The following is an 18,782-nucleotide window of genomic DNA, read 5'->3' as shown; positions in this document are numbered from 1 at the left end:
ATCCAGATCAGCTTCATTCATATCTCAACTCTAACTTCTGATGCCTTTTTCAACTTTTTAAACAGCTCTTGTATGGAGTACAGCTGATTTTCATAACTTCAGAACTCTAACTCTACATCTCAGGTATCACATAAATACCTGATATTTCTGGGAATGACCAGGTTATATGCAAACAACTCAGTATCTCAGAATTCAGAAATAACGGTTACAATTCCTGAATATATGTATCTGCTGTAAGAGCTTACAATCTGGGACCCTTTACAATAGGCCCCAACTTGATAACCCATGCTCTCAACTTTAGCTCACAAACCTTTTATATAATAGTCCATGATTGAGGCCTGACACTATTTGTCTTTTTGTTCCTGACATTTCATTCAACAAACAGACCTTAAGGTCACAACTAGGTGCATGCCTCACAACTTCATTTCTTCTTGTGGCTGCTCAGTAGTACATTGTACATATACATCATAGTTTTCCCTTTCATTCCTCAGTTGTTATATCCTTAGGCCACCTCCATCCATTGAGGATTGCAAATACTGCCACAGGAAACACCAGTGTGCAAACGTCCATTCATGTGTCCACACTCAGTTCCTCCAGGTATATACAGAACAACAGGGTTTCAGCATCATATGGCAACCCCACCACTAGTTTCCTGTGGGACCACCACACTGCCCTCCAAGGGGTTGCACCTTTCAGTTTTCCTACTGACAGTGAATAGGTACATCTCTTTCTCCACATTTTCTCTAGCACTTGTTTCTCTTTGTTCCTTTTTAAACAGTTTTATTCACACATCATACAATCCGACTTAAGAACACAGACATGACCTCATTACCATAATGTATATGAAGACACTTCCTTTTCTTCCACAAAGAATCCATACCCCTCCCCCATGGCCCCCACCTGTTGACATCTAGTTTTGGCATAATGCCTTTATTACATTCAGTGGAAACTATAGACTGTTGACTATAGACCCTAGCTTGTTTTCCCTTATATCATCCATTTATAATATGTGGCAATGATGATATTCATTTGTTCTCCCTCATCCTAAACATTTTTTATTTGTACATTTAATCATCAACGCTGTTCACTCTAGGCATTCCTAAGTTATACCGTGTTCTAGTTTGCTAGCTGCTGGAATTCAATATACTAGAAACGGAATGGCTTTTAAAAGGGGGGATTTAATGAGTTGCTAGTTTACAGTTCTAAGGCCGAGAAAATGTCCCAATTTAAACAAGTCTATAGAAATGTCCAATCTAAGGCATCCATCCAGGGAAAGATACTTTGGTTCAAGAAGGCCGATGAAGTTCAGGGTTTCTCTCTCAAATGAGAAGGCACATGGCAGACACATTCAGGGTTTCTCTCTCAGCTGGAAGAGCACATGGCGAACACGGCGTCATTTGCTAGCTTTCTCTCCTGGCTTCTGATTTCATGAAGCTCCCCGGGAGGCGTTTTTCCTTCTTCATCTCCAAAGGGTGCTGGTTGGTGGACTCTCTGCTTCGTGGTGCTGCAGCATTCTCTGCTCTCTCTGAATCTCCCATTCTCCAAAACATTTACTCTTTTATAGGACTCCAACAAACCAGTCAAGACCCACCCAAATGCGTGGAGACACATCCTCACCTAATTCAGCTTAACAACCACTCTTGACTAAATCGCATCATCCAGGGAGATGACCTGATTACAGTTTCAAACAGACAGTATTGAATAGGGACTATTTTACCTATATGAAATGGGATTTTGATTAAAACATGGCTTTTCTAGGGGGCACACATCCTTTCAAACCAGCACATAACGTTTCAGTCTTTATCCTCTGTCTTTCCTTCTAGTTTCATATGTGCCCTCAGCCCTTCACCCTCAATCATACTCACATTCAACTTCATCAGTGTATTTATATTATTGTGCTACAATCAGGTAGTATTGTGTTATCCATTTCTGAATTGTTTTACAATCAGTCCTTTACACAATCTGTATTCCTTCAGCACCAAATGCCCAATCTCTATCCTATTTCTATCTCCTGATCACCTGTGTTCTTAATTTCAACTCCAAAGTTCACTCATTAGTGTTAGCTCATATTAGTGAGACCATACAGTATTTGTCCTTTTGCTTCTGGCTAATCTCACACAGCACAATGTCCTCATGGTTCATCCACATTGTTACATGCTTCATGACTTAGTATTCTGTCTTGGAGCTATGTAATATTCCATAGTAATATTACATATATACCACACCTTGTTTAGCCACTCATATGTTGATGGACATTTGGGCTGTTTCCATTTCTTAGCAATTGTAAATAGTAGGTATGAAATGCTATCTCATTGTGGTTTTGATTTGCATTTCCCTAATACCCAGTGAAATTGAGCATCTTTTCATGTGCCTTTTAGCCATTTATATTTCCTCTTCTGAGGAGTATCTGTTCATATCTTTGATCCATTTTTAAAATTGGGTTGTCTGTCTTTTTGTTGTTGAGCTGAAGAATCTCTTTATCTATTAAGAATACTAAACTCTTAACTGATACGTGGTTTCCAAATATTGTCTCCCATTGCATAGGTGCCTTTGTACTTTCCTGAAAAAGTTCTTTGATGCACAAAGTGTTTAATTTTGAGGAGTTCCCATTTATCAATTTTTTTTCAGTGCTTGTGCTTTGAGTGTAAGGTTTAGGAACTCACCTCCTATTATAAGATTTATAAGATATTTCCCTACATTTTTTTCTAAAAGTTTTATGGTCTTAGCTCTAATGTTTAGATCTTTGATGCATTTTGAGTCAATTATTCAATAGGGTGTGAGATATGGATCCTTTTCCATTCTTTCGGATATGGATATCCAATTCTCCAAGCACCATTTACTGAAGAGGCTGATCTGTCCAGGGTGGGTTGGCATGAGTGCCTTATCAAAAATCAGTTGTTCATAGATGAGAGAGTCTATTTTGAACAGTCTATTCGATACCATTGTTCAGCATATCTATCTTTATGCCAGTACCATCCTGTTTTGACCACTGTAGCTTCATAATACGCCTTAAAGTCAGGTAGTGTGGGACTTCTGGCTTCATTTTTCTTTTACAAGATATTTTTAGCTATTCGGGGCACCCTTCCCTTTCAAATAAATTTGAAAATAAATTTGGTTATTGGTTTTTCTATTTCTGCAAAGTAAGTTGTTGTGATTTTAACTGGTATCGCACTGAAACTATAAATCAATTTGGGTAGAATTGATATCTTGACTATAGTCAGTCTTTCAATCCATGAACACTGTATGCCCTTCCATTTATTTAGGTCTTCCATGATTTCTTTTAGCAATTTCTTCTAGTTTTTTGTGTACAGGTCTTTTGTGTCCTTAGTTAAATTTATGTTTGATTATTTTGGTTGCTACTACAAATTGAATTTTTTTCTTGATTTCCTCCTCAGTTTGCTCATTACTAATGTATAGAAACACTATTGATTTTTGAGTGTTGCTCTTGTACCCTGTCATTTTGCTGTACTCATTTATTAGCTTTAGTAGCTTTGCTGCAGATTTTTCAGGATTTTTGACATATAGTATCATAGCATCTGTAAACAATGCGAGTTTTACTTCTTCCTTTCCAATTCAGATGCCTTTTATTTCTTTTTCTTGTATAATTGCTCTGGCTAGAACTTCCAGCACAATGTTCAATAACAATGGTGACAGTGGGCATCCTTGTCTTGCTCCTGATCTTAGAGGTAAGGCTTTCAGTCTTTCCCCGTTGAGGATGATGTTAGCTGTGGTTTTTTAATAAATTCTCTTTATCATGTTGAGTAAGTTCCCTTCTATTTCTATCTTCTGAAGTGTTTTCATCTAGAAAGGATGCTGACTTTTGTCAAATGCCTTTTCTGCATCATTAAGGATGATCATGTGGTTTTTCCACTTTCATTTATTGATATGGTGTATTATATTGATTGGTTTTCTTATATTGAACCATACTTGCATACCTGGTATATATATCCCACTTGGTCATGGTGTATAATTCTTTTAATGTGCTGCAGGATTCAATTTGCAAGTATTTTGTTGAGGATATCTGCATCTATATTTAATTAAAGAGACTGGTGTGTTATTTTCTTTTCTCAGAGTATCTTTTTCTAGCTTTGGTTCTAGAGTGATACTGACTTCCTAAAATGAGGTAAGTAGCTTTCCCTCATCTTCAATTTTTTTGAAGAATTGGAGCACGATTGGTACTAATTTTTTCTTGAATGCTTGGTAGAATTCATATGTGAAGTCATCTGGTCCTGGATTTTTCCTTTCTGGGAGCTTCTTGATGACTGATTCAATCTCTTTACTTGGTATTGGTTTGTTGTGGTCGTCTATTTCTTCTTGAGTCAATGTTGGTTGTTCATGCTTTTCTAGGAAGTTGTCTATTTCATCTAGGATGTCTAGTTTATTAGCATATAATTGCTCATAGTATCCTCTCATTACCTCTTTTATTTCTGCAGGGTCAGTGGTTATGTCTCCTCTTCCATTTCTGATTTTATTTATTTGCATCCTCTTTTTTTTTTTCAACCTAGCTAAGGGTTCACTGATTTAATTGATTTTCTCAAAGAACCAACTTCTGGTTTTGTTGAGTTTCTCAATTGTTTTCATGTTCCCAATTTCATTTATTTCTGCTCTTCATTATTTCTTTCCTTTTGTTTGCTTTGGGGTTAGTTTGTTGTTCCTTCTCTAGTTCTTCCAAGTGAACAGTCCTCAACTTCTGCTCTTTCTCCTTTTTTAATATAGGCATTTAAGGCAATAAATTTCTCCCGTAGCTGCCTTTGGTGTAGCCCATAAATGTTGATATGTTGTGTTTTCATTTTCATTTGCCTCAAAATATTAACTGATTTATCTTGTAATTTATTCTTTGACACTGGTTAAGAGTATATTGTTTAGCCTTCAAATATCTGTGAATTTTCTGGCACTCTGCCTGCTATTGACTTCCAGCTTCATTCCATTGTGATCCAAGAAAGTGTTTTGTATGATTTCAATCTTTTAAAACTTACTGTTACTGAGACTTGCTTTGTGGTCTCAGCATATGGTCTATCCTTGAGAATGACCCATGAGCACTGGAGAAAAATGTGTATCCTGTTGTTGTGGGGTGTAATGTTTTGTGAATGTCTGTTAAGTCTAATTCATTTACTGTATTATTCAAATTCTCTGTTTCTTTACTGATCCTTTGTCTAGATGTTTAATACATTTCTGAGAACGGGGAATTGAAGTCTCCAACTAATAAGGTAGAGGTGTCTATTCTTTCCTTCAGGGTTTGCTTTATGTACTTTGGAGCACTGTGGGTCAGTACATAAATATTTATGATTCTTATGTCTTCTTGTTGAATTTTTCCTTTTATTAATACATGGTATCCTTATTTGTCTCTTTTAACTGTTTTGCATTTGTTTCGCAATGTGACTATGTGATTGTGAAAACCTTGTGTCTGATGCTTCTTTAATCTACCTTATTGACAGATGAGTAAAACATATGGATTGTTTTACATTTGAAGTCTAATTTGACAGATATTAGTATAGCTACTCCTGCTCTTTTCTGATTGCTGTTTGCATGAAATATATTTTTTCAACCTTTCACTTTCAATCTATTTTGTCCTTGAGTCTAAAATTAGTCTCCTATAGACAGTATATAGATGAGTCTTATCTTTTAATCCATTCTGCCAGTCTGTGTCTTTTGTCTCTTGACTGGGGAGTTTAATCCATTAACATTTAATATTATCATTGTAAAGGCAGTACTTTCTTCTACCATTTTGTCTTTTGGATATTTCATATCTTTTTTTTCTCCTTTTTAACAATACTGATAATCTTCATTTCTACACTCCTCTTTTCTCTCCTGTGTTTTCCTATCTGCCTATAGTGCTTCCTTTTGAGTATTTCTCTAGAGCTGGTCTCTTAGTAACAAATTTTCTCAGTGACTGTTTTTCTGAAAATATTTTAATGTCCCCCTCATTTCTGAAGGATGATTTTGCTAGATATAGAATTCTTGGCTGGCAGTTTTTCTCATCTCCATAGTTTCTGCTGAGAAATCCACACATAGTCTTATGGGCTTCCCTTGTATGTGATGGATTGCTTTTCTCTTGCTGCTTTCAAAATTCTGTCTTTGTCTTTGATATTTGATAATCTAATTAGTAAGTGTCTTAGAGTATGTCTATTTTTAAGTAAGTTTATTCTGGAGGTTGTTTTCACTCTTTTTCCTAGGATTTTCTTGCTGGATGGCTTTGTTCTCTATCTGTTCTCTGACATTCCATTCAATTTATTCTAGACTTCTAGCATAGGTTCTGTTTAACTGATCAGAATTTTTTAGTTCTTGATTTTCTGTTTCTTGCCTTGCCTATATAGAGCCTTATTTCTGAGGAGGAGGATCTCCTCGGATATTATAGACCCCAGTTAGATTTTCCCAGACCACAAAGGCCTATGTCTCTGGAGGAAAGAGTCACCAGCATCAGTTTTCCCTGCAGGTGAGACTGAACATGTTGTCATTTCCCTATGAAGCCCCTAGATTCTGTACTTTTCCTATCCTGCCCAGCATATGTTGCTTGTCTGCTCACAGCTTCCACCAGCTTAAAGTGATGTGGTGCCTTTAATTTCAGCAGTTGCCCTGCTAGATATGTGGTTGAGACAGAGGTAAAGTAATATGATGGCTTTAATTGCTTCCGTTTTTCTGTTCCTGGTGCTTGAATTCCTTGAAGGAGGAATTCCTCTTGAGCTGGGCCCGACCTTTCTCTTGGAGAAGAATACACCCTTTAGGGCATTAACTCTGTTCACCTGACTAGTTACTTGGTCTTTCAGACAAACTTAATTCCACCCTTGCCTGGAGCAATACTGGAGCCTAAGAGTGCTTCTACTTCTATCTAGTGAGCTGTTAAAGAGTAGAAAAATAGCAAAAAAAAAAAAAGCCTTTTCAGAGTGGGACCCCTCTCCTTGGGTCAGTCAATCAACAGTTTGAGCTGGTATGTGGCTTTGTATATTTCAAGGGTCTATGTACCTCCTTTCAAGGGTCTATGTACCTCCTAAGTCCAGGCTTTTCCCAGTATTTTGTGCTGTCCAACTCAAAAAGCCACTTTTAAAATTTTCCATCGGCCCTACCTCCTCTCGCCAGGGCAAAAACTCCTAGTACCTTTAATGCTTATTGCAGGTTTTTCTGTGGTGGGGGCCTATTTTCAGTAGTCAGAATTTGTTAATTAATTCCATAATTGGATCTTGGTTGAGCTAAGCCTTTGCTGCTAGTCAAGTCCATTTCCTTTCCCCTAGGGAACCAGCCTGCAGTGCCCATGGGGGAGGGGCATGAGTCTCCGTGGCTTGGGGGATTAACAATTCTGTGTGGGATCTCAGCTGTTTCACCTGGTCCAGGCTGGTGTATACTGTGTGTCCAGTAACTGATGTTCCCCCACCAGTTGTTCTGTACTATTCCTGGCTATTTACTACCTGCTCTGGAGGACAAACTTAATTCCACACCTCACTATGCTGCCATCTTGCCCTGCCTCCACTTTTTTCATCTTAACATATAAGAGGGACGTAATACATTTCCACTGGTCATAGAAGCTCAGCATGACAATTATTCCCAGTGGTAGACTTATCAGAAGCTACCAAGAGGGACTGGAAATATAGGTGAACAAAACATAGGGATGTTTTCTTTTTTTTTTAATTTATTTATTAATTTAAAAATTAAGAAACCAAATAAAACATCAACATACATAATCAGTAATTCACAATATCATCACTTGGTTGTATATTCATCATTTCTTAGAACATTTGCATTAATTCAGAAAAAGAAGTAAAAAGAATAGAAAAAGAAATAAAACACAGGAAAGACAAAAAAAAGATTATACCTACCATACCCCTTACCCCTCACTTTCATTGATCACTAGCATTTCAAACTAAATTTATTTTAGCATTTGTTCCCCCTATTATTTCTTTTTATTCCATATGTTCTACTCGTTTGTTGACAAGGTAGATAAAAGGAGCATCAGACACAAGGTTTTCACAATCACACAGTCACATTGTGACAGCTGTATCATTATTCAGTCATCCTCAAGAAACACAGCTCTACATTTTCAGGCTGCTCCCTCCCGCCTCTCCATTACACCCTGAATAACAAGATGATATCTACTTGATGCATAAGAATAACCTCCAGGATAACCTCTCGACTCTGGAATCTCTCAGCGATTGACACTTTGTCTCATTTCCCTCTTCCCCCTTTTGGTGGAGAAGGTTTTCTCAATCCCTTGATGCTAAGTCTCAGCTCATTCTAGGGTTTTTCTCAATCCCTTGATGCTGAGTCTTAGCTCATTCCAAGATCTCTGTCCCACATTGCCAGGAAGGTCCATACCCCTGGGAGTCATGTACCATGTAGAGAGGGGGAGGGTGGTGAGACTGCTCGTTGTTTTGGCTGGAGAGAGAGGCCACATCTGAGCAACAAAAGAGGCTTTCTTGGGGGTGACTCTTAGGCCTATATTTTAAGTAAACTTGACCTATCCTTTGTGGGCTTAAGTTTCATATGAACAAACCCCAAGACTCAGCCTATATATAGAGGCTCAGCCTATAGCTTTGGTTGTCCAAACTGCTTGTGAGAATATCAAGAATTCAACTTGGAGAAGTTGAATTTCTCCCCATTCTCACCATTCCCCAAAGGGGGCTTTGCAAATACTTTTCCACTCACTGATCGAATCACCCTGGGATTCATCGGGGCATCACTCTGGACCAACTAACAATATCTCATGTCCTACCTGAGATTCCAAGTACTTATGGTGTTCAATCAAACTATCTACATAGTTATATTAGGAAATGCACTAGTCAAAATATAAATTTTGTAACAAATAAACATTTTTTTGCTTTAGTCTCACACATAAGGTGACATTTTAAAATATTAATTACCATCTATTTTCAGCACCCTGCAATAATGACATTCCTTTGTTCTTCCTCATGCAAAAACATTTTTAAAATTTGTACACTGTACATTTCACTACTGTTATACACTATAGGCATTCCTAGATTATACCATCTCAATCTTTAACATATATCTTTCTTTCTGATTTCATTTATGTCCCCAGCCCTCCTCCCTCTATCATTCTCACATGCTGCTTCATTCAGTGTTTTAACATAATTGTATTACAGTTAGGTAGTATTGTGCTGTCCATTTCTGAGTTTTTGTATCCAGTCCTGCTGCACAGTCTGCATCCCTTCAGCTCCAATTACCCAATATCTTACCCTATTTCTATCTCCTGATGGTCTCTGTTACCAACAAAATAATCCAAGTTTATTCACTAATGACAGTTCATATCAGTGAGACCATACAGTATTTGTCCTTTAGTTTTCAGCTAGTCTCACTCAGCATAATGTTCTGAATGTCCATCCATGTTGTTACATACTTCATAACTTTATTCTGTCTTAAAGCTGCATAATATTCCATCGTATGTATATACCACAGTTTGTTTAGCTACTCCTCTGTTGATGGACATTTTGGCTGTTTCCATCTCCTTGCAATAGTAAATAACACTGCTATAAACATTGGTGTGCAAATGTCCGTTTGTGTCTTTGCTCTTATGTCCTCTGAGTAGATACCTAGCAATGGTATTGCCGGGTCATATGGCAATCCTACATTCAGCTTTTTGAGGAACCACCAAACTGCCTTCCACCATTGGAAGTGGTTTCACCATTTGACATTCCCACCAACAGTGGGTAAGTGTGCCTCTTTCTCCACATCCTCTCCAGCACTTGTCATTTTCCGTTTTGTTGATAATGGCCATTCTGGTGGGTGTGAGATGATATCTCATTGTGGTTTTGATTTGCATTTCTCTAATGGCCAGGGACATTGAGCATCTCTTCATGTGCCTTTTGGCCATTTGTATTTCCTCTTCTGAGAGGTCTCCGTTCAAGTCTTTTACCCATTTTGTAATTGGGTTGGCTGTCTTTTTGTTGTTGAGTTGAACAATCTCTTTATAAATTCTGGATACTAGACCTTTATCTGATATGTCATTTCCAAATACTGTCTCCCATGTGTAGGCTGTCTTTCTACTTTCTTGATGAAGTTCTTTGGTGCACAAAAGTGTTTAATTTTGAGGAGCTCCCATTTGTTTATTTCCTTCTTCAGTGCTCTTGCTTTAGGTGTAAGGTCTATAAAACTGCCTCCAATAATAAGATTTATAAGATATTTCCCTCTAACTGTTTTATGGTCTTAGACTTGATGTTTAGATCTTTGATCCATTTTGAGTTAACTTTTGTATAGGGCGTGAGATACGGGTCCTCTTTCATTCTTTTGCATATGGATATCCAGTTCTCTAGGCACCATTTATTGAAGAGACTGTTCTGTCCCAGGTGAGTTACTTGACTACCTTATCAAAGGTCAAATGTCCATAGGTGAGAGGGTCTATATCTGAACACTTTATTCAATTCCATTGGTCAATATATGTATTTTGATGCCAGGACCATGCTGTTTTGACCACTGTGGCTTCATAATATGCCTTAAAGTCAGGCAGCATGAGACCTACAGCTTCCTTTTTTTTTCCTCAAGATACTTTCAGCAATTCGGGGAACCCTGCCCTTCCAGATAAATTTGCTTATTGGTTTTTCTATTTCTGAAAGGTAAGTTCTTGGGATTTTGATTGATATTGTGTTGAATCTGTAAATCAATTTAGGTAGAATTGACATCTTAACTATATTTAGTCTTCCAATCCATGAAGAGGTCTTCTGTGATTCTTTTAACAGTTTCTTCTAGTTTTCTTTGTATAGGTCTTTGTCTCTTTAGTTAAATTTATTCCTAAGTATTTTATTCTTTTAGTTGCAATTGTAAATGGGATTCATTTCTTGATTTCCCCCTCAGATTGTTCATTACTAGTATATAGAAACACTACAGATTTTTGAATGTTGATCTTGTAACTTGCCACTTTGCTGTACTCGTTTATTAGCTCTAGTAGTTTTGCTGTGGATTTTTCAGGGTTTTCGACATATAGTATCATATCATCTGCAAACAGTGAGAGGTTTACTTCTTCCTTTCCAATTTTGATGCCTTGTATTTCTTTTTCTTGTCTAATTGCTCTGGCTAGAACTTCCAACACAATGTTGGATAACAGTGGTGATAGTGGACATCCTTGTCTTGTTCCTGATCTTAGGGGGAAAGTTTTCAGTTTTTCCGCATTGAAGATGATATTAGGTGTGGGTTTTTCATATATTCCCTTTATCATTTTAAGGAAGTTCCCTTGTATTCCTATCTTTTGAAGTGTTTTCAACAGGAAAGGATGTTGAATCTTGTCAAATGCCTTCTCTGCATCAAGTGAGATGATCATGTGATTTTTCTGCTTTGATTTGTTGATATGGTGTATTACATTAATTGATTTTCTTATGTTGAACCATCCTTGCATACCTGGGATGAATCCTACTTGGTTATGAAATATAATTCTTTTAATGTGTTGCTGGATTCGATTTGCTAGAATTTTGTTGAGGATTTTTGCATCTATATTCATTAGAGAGATTGGTCTGTAGTTTTCTTTTTTTGTAATATCTTTGCCTGGTTTTGGTATGAGGGTGATGTTGGCTTCATAGAATGAATTAGGTAGCATTCCCTCCACTTTGATTTTTTTGAAGAGTTTGAGCAGAGTTGGTACTAATTCTTTCTGGAATGTTTGGTAGAATTCACATGTGAAGCCGTCTGGTCCTGGACTTTTCTTTTTGGGAAGCTTTTGAATGACTGATTTAGTTTCTTTACTTGTGATTGGTTTGTTGAGGTCGTCTATTTCTTCTTGAGTCAAAGTTGGTTGTTCATGCCTCTCTAGGAACTTGTCCATTTCATCTACATTGTTGTATTTATTAGCGTAAAGTTGTTCATAGTATCCTGTTATTACCTCCTCTATTTCTGTGAGGTCAGTTGTTATGTCTCCTCTTCCATTTCTGATCTTATTTATTTGCACCCTCTCTCTTCTTCTTTTTGTCAATCTTGCTAAGGGCCCATCAGTCTTGTTGATTTCTCATAGAACCAACTTCTGGTCTTATTGATTTTCTCTATTGTTTTCATGTTCTCAATTTCATTTATTTCTGCTCTAATCTTTGTTATTTCTTTCCTTTTGCTTGCTTTGGGGTTAGTTTGCTGTTCTTTCTCCAGTTCTTCCAAGTGGACAGTTAATTCCTGCATTTTTGCCTTTTCTTCTTTTTTGATATAGGCATTTAGGGCAATAATTTCCTTCTTAGCACTGCCTTTGCTGCATCCCATAGGTTTTGATATGTTGTGTTTTCATTTTCATTCGCCTAGAGATATTTACTGATTTCTCTTGTAATTTCTTCCTTGACCCACTGGTAGTTTAAGAGTGTGTTGTTGAGCCTCCATGTATTTGTGAATTTTCTGGCGCTCTGCTTGTTATTGGTTTCCAACTACATTCCTTTATGATCTGAGAAAGTGTTGTGTATGATTTCAATCTTTTTAAATTTGTTGAGACTTGCTTTGTGACCCAGCATATGGTCTATCTTTGAGAATGATCCATGAGCCCTTGAGAAAAAGGTGTATCCTGTTGTTGTGGGGTATAATGTCCTATAAATGTCTGTTAAGTCTAGCTCATTCATTGTAATATTCAAATTCTCTGTTTCTTCACTGATCCTCTGTCTAGATGTTCTGTCCATTGATGAGAGTGGCGAATTGAAGTCTCCAACTATTATGGTAGATGTGTCTATTTCCCTTTTCAGTGTTTGCCGCATGTATTTTGGGGCATTCCGGTTCAGTACATAAATATTTATGATTGCTATGTCTTCATGTTGAATTGTTCCTTTTATTAGTACATAGTATCCTTCTTTGTCTCTTTTAACTGTTTTACATTTGAAGTCTAATTTGTTGGATATTAGTATAGCTACTCCTTCTCTTTTCTGGTTGTTATTTGCATGAAATATCTTTTCCAAACCTTTCACTTTCAACCTATGTTTATCTTTGGGTCTAAGATGTGTTTCCTGTAGACAGCATATAGTAGGATCCTGTTTTTTAATCCATTCTGCCAATCTATGTCTTTTGATTGGGGAGTTCAATCCATTAACATTTAGTGTTATTACTGTACGGGTAGTACTTTCTTCTACCATTTTGCCTTTTGTATTTTATACGTCATATCTAATTTTCCTTCTTTCTACATTCTTCTCCATACCTCTCTCTTCTGTCTTTATGTATTTGTCTCTAGTGCTCCCTTTAGTATTTCTTGCAGAGCTGGTCTCTTGGTCACAAATTCTCTCAGTGATTTTTTTGTCTGAAAATGTTTTAATTTCTCCCTCATTTTTGAAGCACAATTTTGCGGGGTATAGAATTCTTGGTTGGCAGTTTTTCTCTTTTAGTAATTTAAATATATCATCCCACTGTTTTCTTGCCTCCATGGTTTCTGCTGAGAAATCTACACATAGTCTTATTGGGTTTCCCTTGTATGGGATGGATTGCTTTTCTCTTGCTGCTTTCAAGATCCTCTCTTCCTCTTTGACCTCTGACATTCTGACTAGTAAGTGTCTTGGACATGTCTATTTGGATCTAGTCTCTTTGGGGTACGCTGCACTTCTTGGATCTATAATTGTAGGTCTTTCATAAGAGTTAGGAAATTTTCAGTGATAATTTCTTCCATTAGTTTTTCTCCTCCTTTTCCCTTCTCTTCTCCTTCTGGGACACCCACAACACGCATATTTGTGTGCTTTATATTATCATTCAATACCCTGAGTCCCTGCTCACATTTTTCCATTTTTTTCCCTACAGTTTCTGTTTCTTGTCAGATTTCAGATGTTCCGTCCTCCAGTTCACTAATCCTAAGCTCTCTCTCTTGAGATCTACCATTGTAGGTTTCCATTGCTTTTTTCATCTCTTCTACTGTGCCTTTCATTCCCATAAGTTCTGTGATTTGTTTTTTCAGACTTTCGATTTCTTCTTTTTGTTCATTCCTTGCCTTCTTCATATCCTCCCTCAATTCACCGATTTGGTTTTTGATGAGGTTTTCCATGTCTGTTCTTACATTCTGTTAATTGTTTCAGATCTTGTATCTCATTTGAACTATTGGTTTGTTTCTTTGACTGGGCCATATCTTCAATTTTCCTGGTGTGATTTGTTATTTTTTGCTGGCGTCTAGACGTTTAATTATCTTAATTAGTTTATTCTGGAGATTGCTTTCACTCCTTTACCTCGGGTTTTCTTGCTGGATGAATTTGTTGTCTATCTGTTGTTTGACCTTCAGTTCAGCTTTTTCTGGACCTCTAGCTTAGGTTTTGTTTTACAGAGGATAATTTTTCAGTTCTTATTTTCTTGTTTCTTGCCCTGCTTGTATGGTGCCTTTTCCCTCCCCACCCTTAGGAGGGTCTACGTAGGTATTATAGACTCCAGCTGGGTTTTCCCAGACTAAATGGGCCTCCTATCAGGGGAAAGGAGTCACCTGCGTCAGTTTTTCCTGAGGGTGAAACCCAGCAGGTTAAATGACTTTCCTGTGAAGTCTCTGGGCTCCGTGTTTCTTATCCTGCCCAGTATGTGGCGCTTGTCTGCCTGCAGGTCCCACCAGCAAAAGATGTTGCGGCACCTTTAACTCTGGAAGACTTTCCTTGCTGGAGGCATGGTGGAGACTGAGGAGAGGTTGTAGGCTGGTTTTAATGACTTCAAACTGCCAAGCCCTGGGTTCTGAATTCCTTGAGGGAAGGATTCCACCCGAGTTGGACTTCACTCCTCCCCTGGGGAAGGCACAGGTGGGAAACAGCCCTGAAAGCAGTCCGTTTCTGCCTATGCCTGGGGCAGTTGCAGCCCGAGTAGTCCTGCCGCTGAATCCAGAGGCAGCCAAGTCTCCGTAGAAACACAGCCACAAAAACCTCTGTTTCCTCCCCTTTCCTCTTTTTCAGTTAGCCCAATAAGTGACCTCCGCCTTGACCAGGTTCGCCTGAGCTGGGGGCCTATTTTTAGTAGTCAGAATTTGTTAATTAATGCCACAATTGGTGTTTGGTTGGACTCAAGCCCTGCTGCTGTTCGAGTCTTTTTCCCTTCTCTCTGGGAAGCCACCTGTGGGGGAGGGGCACCGGGCGCTGCTGCTTGTGGAACTCACGGTTCTGGGGAGGCTCGCAGCTGGTCCACCTGGTCCAGACTGGGGTACGCTGTGTGTGTGGTCACTGTCGTGTCTCCAGGAGCTGTTCTGTACTGTTTCTGGTTATTTCGTAGTTGTTCTGGAGGATGAACTAAAACGCGCACACTGCTAAGCCGCCATCTTGGCCAGGGATGTTTTCTTATGTACATTTCCCCTCCTACCACTTTTTTGCCCCTGTGCTTTAATTTATTTCATTTGTCATTGTCTTAAAATGCCTCTTTCTCTCTCATCTGTGTTCTGAACTTCAAGATAGGGGTTTACTGTGAAACCTTTTTGAAAGCCCTAAATTAAAAGGTTTTCTGTTACCTATGAATTTCTGAAACATTTATTAGCTCTAGTCTGGACTTTTCTTCCTTCCCTTTTTTCCTCTTTCTGTCGTTTATATTTGACTAACCACCTTCTTTGTTCCAAATGAAGAAAGCTTCCTTTAAGGGAGATTTTAGGACTTTGATATTCCCAATGAGTGGTATCTATTAGAGGATCAATGGATTATTATTGTGGTAATCTAATATAAATCATTTAACCTAAGACCTTAGTTTCTTGATTACTAAAATGAAGAGTTGAAATGCCTCTCCAGCATAGCTTTCAACTCTAAAGCTCTATAATTTTATGATGTTATGCTATGCTTACTGGCACAATTTTTCTCTTTTCCTTCTCTTCAGAAATGGTACTCTTATTCTTCTCTGCAAACCCAACACTGGCCCAGTATAGGTACTCAGATTCCTCTATACTTCTCATTATACTTATGCTCTCCACCAATTTTCTTTGGGGAATTTCACCAGACATGAGCCTTAGTTGGAAATTTAGCAATGTAAAAATACTATATGAAGTAAAAATTTAAAGTTGGACCTCTATCTCATACCATATACACAAATTATCTCAAAATGGATCATCAACCTAAATATAAGAGCTAAAAATCATAAACGTTTAGAAGAAAAGACAGGATGCGAATTCTGGATTCTCAGATATGACACCAAAAGCATGAGCAACAAAAGGAACAACATATAAATTGGATATCACAAAATTAAAACATTTTGTATGTTAAAGGAACATTATCAATAAAGTGAAAAGAGAACCCAGAGAATGGGAGAAAATAGTTGCCAATCATAAATCTGATAAGGGTTAATATCAAGAACATATATATAATTCTCACAACTTGAAAAACCCAAACAACCCAACTAAAAAATGGGCAAAAGGCTTGACTAGACATTTCTCCAAAGAAGATGAAGATAAACAGCCAAAAAGTACATGAAGAGGTATTCAACATCATTTATCAGAGCACAAATCAAAGCGACAATGTGATACCATTTCACACCCACAAGATGGCGAGAATTATATAAAAAAGGAAAACAGCAAGTGTTGGTGAGGATGTAGAAAAACTGAAACCCAGCAAATTGCTGGGGGGAATGCAAAATGATTCAGCTGTTAATGGAGAACACTTTGGTGGTTTCTCAAAAAGTTAAACAGAATTACCATATGAACCAACAATTCCACCTCTAGGTACATAATCCCAAAGAATGAAAGTAGGGACTCAAACAGATATTTGAACATCAGTGTTCACAGCAGCACTATTCACAATAGCCAAAAAGTAGAAGTAACCTTAGTGTCCAAAATCAAATTATGGCATATACATAAAATACACTATTAATTCAGCTATAAAAAGGAAAGAAGTACTGCTACATGCTACAAATTGGATGAATCTTGTAAACATTGTGCTAAATATAAGCAGTCAGACAAAAAAAATTATATTATATGATTAAATTTACATGAAATATCCAGACTAGGTAAACCCACAGAGATACAAAGCAGATTGGTGGTTACCAGAGGTCGAAGGGAGAAAGAAGTGGCAGAAAGCACTTAATGAGTATAGGGATTCCTTTCGGGATGATGAACATGTTTTGGGAAAAGAGGGGTACTTGCACAACATTGTTATTGTATTAAATGTCACTGAATTGTTCACTTTAAAATGGCTAATTTTATGTTATGTCTATTTCACCTCAATAACAAAAAATATAGGATCAACAATTAGTTGTAAAAAACAATACTTACTAAATAATACAGGAATGAAAGGTTGGTTGCAGCTGCACTTTTCACTCTACTGTCCTTTTTTTCAAACATTTTTAAGGTCTCTACAGCCTAGAAGTGAAATATCTGAAGGTTATTAACATTATAATATGTCAGTATTCAAATTATTCCTTTGAGAAAATACAGACAATATAGTAAAATATTTTAGTTGTGGTACACAGTAACAATGCATATTTACTTCAGACTTACCTACCCTGACACATGCTTTCACAAGAAAGCACCTGATTATAAATTATTCCAAGCAACGGTAAATGTTAATTATATTTTTTAAATAATAAAATCTAAACTTATATACTCAAAATTAACTTTCAGGGAAGTAATAAGATTTGGTCAAAAAGATTGAGCTTTAATGATAGAACTGGAACAAATTATTTGCTCTCTCTGAATCTAAAATTTCTCACCTGGAAAATAAAGATATTAATAGCTTCTTTGCAAAATTGCTTTGGGGACTAAATTAAAAAAAAATACATATAGCTTACCCTTTAGGGGATTAAAGAGTCCACCTCACCTGCATTCACCCTCCCCAACTTCTCTCTCATTCAATGAAAGTACTCTCCCCTAACCAAAGGCCAGTTCTTTCTTGTTTGCTCTGCATTCCTTCCTTTCTTGCTTTCTCCCAGTATCTGTATCAGCAGGCACTTCTAAGACAGGCTCTTCTATTAATAAAAACAAACATGTCCTTGTATTCCTTTCCCTTTATAAACAAACATTTCACTTTGCCTGCTCATCCCGTTTCACCACTGTTTCATCTTTCTTTTCTTTTTCATAGCCAAGCTTCTTAAGGGATATCTACCAAAACCATTTGTTTCTACCATCTTACCTGCCAGATACTCTTCAAGAAACTTCATGTAGTTTCTCTCCCAATACTGCACTAACACTGCTCTTATCAAGGTCATCAAGGACGTCCATGTTGCCAATGACAATAGATTCTTTTCTGTTTTCATACTATTCAATCTCTCAGTGACAATGAACAAATTCTAGCATTACCCTCCTTGAAATTCTCTCCTCCCTGGACTTCTGTGGCACTATATCTCAAGGTTTTCTTCTTCTTTAGCTCGCTTTTCAGTCTTTTTAGCAGATTTCTCACCTATGGAGTTTGGCAGAATATGATTCTACACTTCCTTCTCTTTCTATACATTACCTGGGTGGTCTTATGCATACCTTTAAATACTATATATGCTGAAAAAAATCCCATTCTTATAGCCTAAACCTCTCCTCTTACCTCCATTTTTGTTTCTCAAAATGCCATTTAAAATTACAACCCAAATACAAATATTAAAATTCAGTATTTTAATATTTATGTACATATGCAATAAACAACAAATGATTGACTTTTCTATATTGACTGAATTAAACCAATAATTCCAACAGTTATAATTCTACAAATTAGATATATATATTAAAAAGATGTTAAAATGGCAGGAAGAGCAGCACGATGTAGTATAGTAGTAAGAACATGGGACTAGAAGTTTTGTTTCTTATTTCAAAGTCATAAGGAATTAACACTAAACTTCCATATATTTTCTCTACAAAAGAGAGGGGTTGGATATAAATATTTCTAAGATTCCTTCTAGGGATCTTACCATCACAAGCCTTTATATAGAGTGGGCACAGTGATTAAAATATGTAAATAAAAAAATCAAATAAGGGAAATGTT

The 18,782-nt window shown here is 37.1% G+C and overlaps 1 protein-coding gene across 5 annotated transcripts in view; it reads right to left on the bottom strand.

The window, feature by feature from the left end:
- The window catches only part of IFT88 (intraflagellar transport 88), a 174,550-nt gene that overhangs the window by 88,220 nt on the left and 67,548 nt on the right, over positions 1 to 18,782 (bottom strand). For all 5 annotated transcript variants that reach the window (XM_077158807.1, XM_077158806.1, XM_077158805.1 and 2 more), the window contains one exon: positions 17,090 to 17,176. In XM_077158807.1, the coding sequence (XP_077014922.1) occupies positions 17,090 to 17,176 (87 nt within the window). The remainder of the gene's footprint in view (positions 1 to 17,089; positions 17,177 to 18,782) is intronic.

This window comes from Tamandua tetradactyla, chromosome 4, assembly GCF_023851605.1.
Source record: "Tamandua tetradactyla isolate mTamTet1 chromosome 4, mTamTet1.pri, whole genome shotgun sequence".
Taxonomy (NCBI): Eukaryota; Metazoa; Chordata; class Mammalia; order Pilosa; family Myrmecophagidae; genus Tamandua; species Tamandua tetradactyla.
Note: the sequence above shows the minus strand (reverse complement) of the source record. Positions and strands in the feature narration are given on the sequence as shown.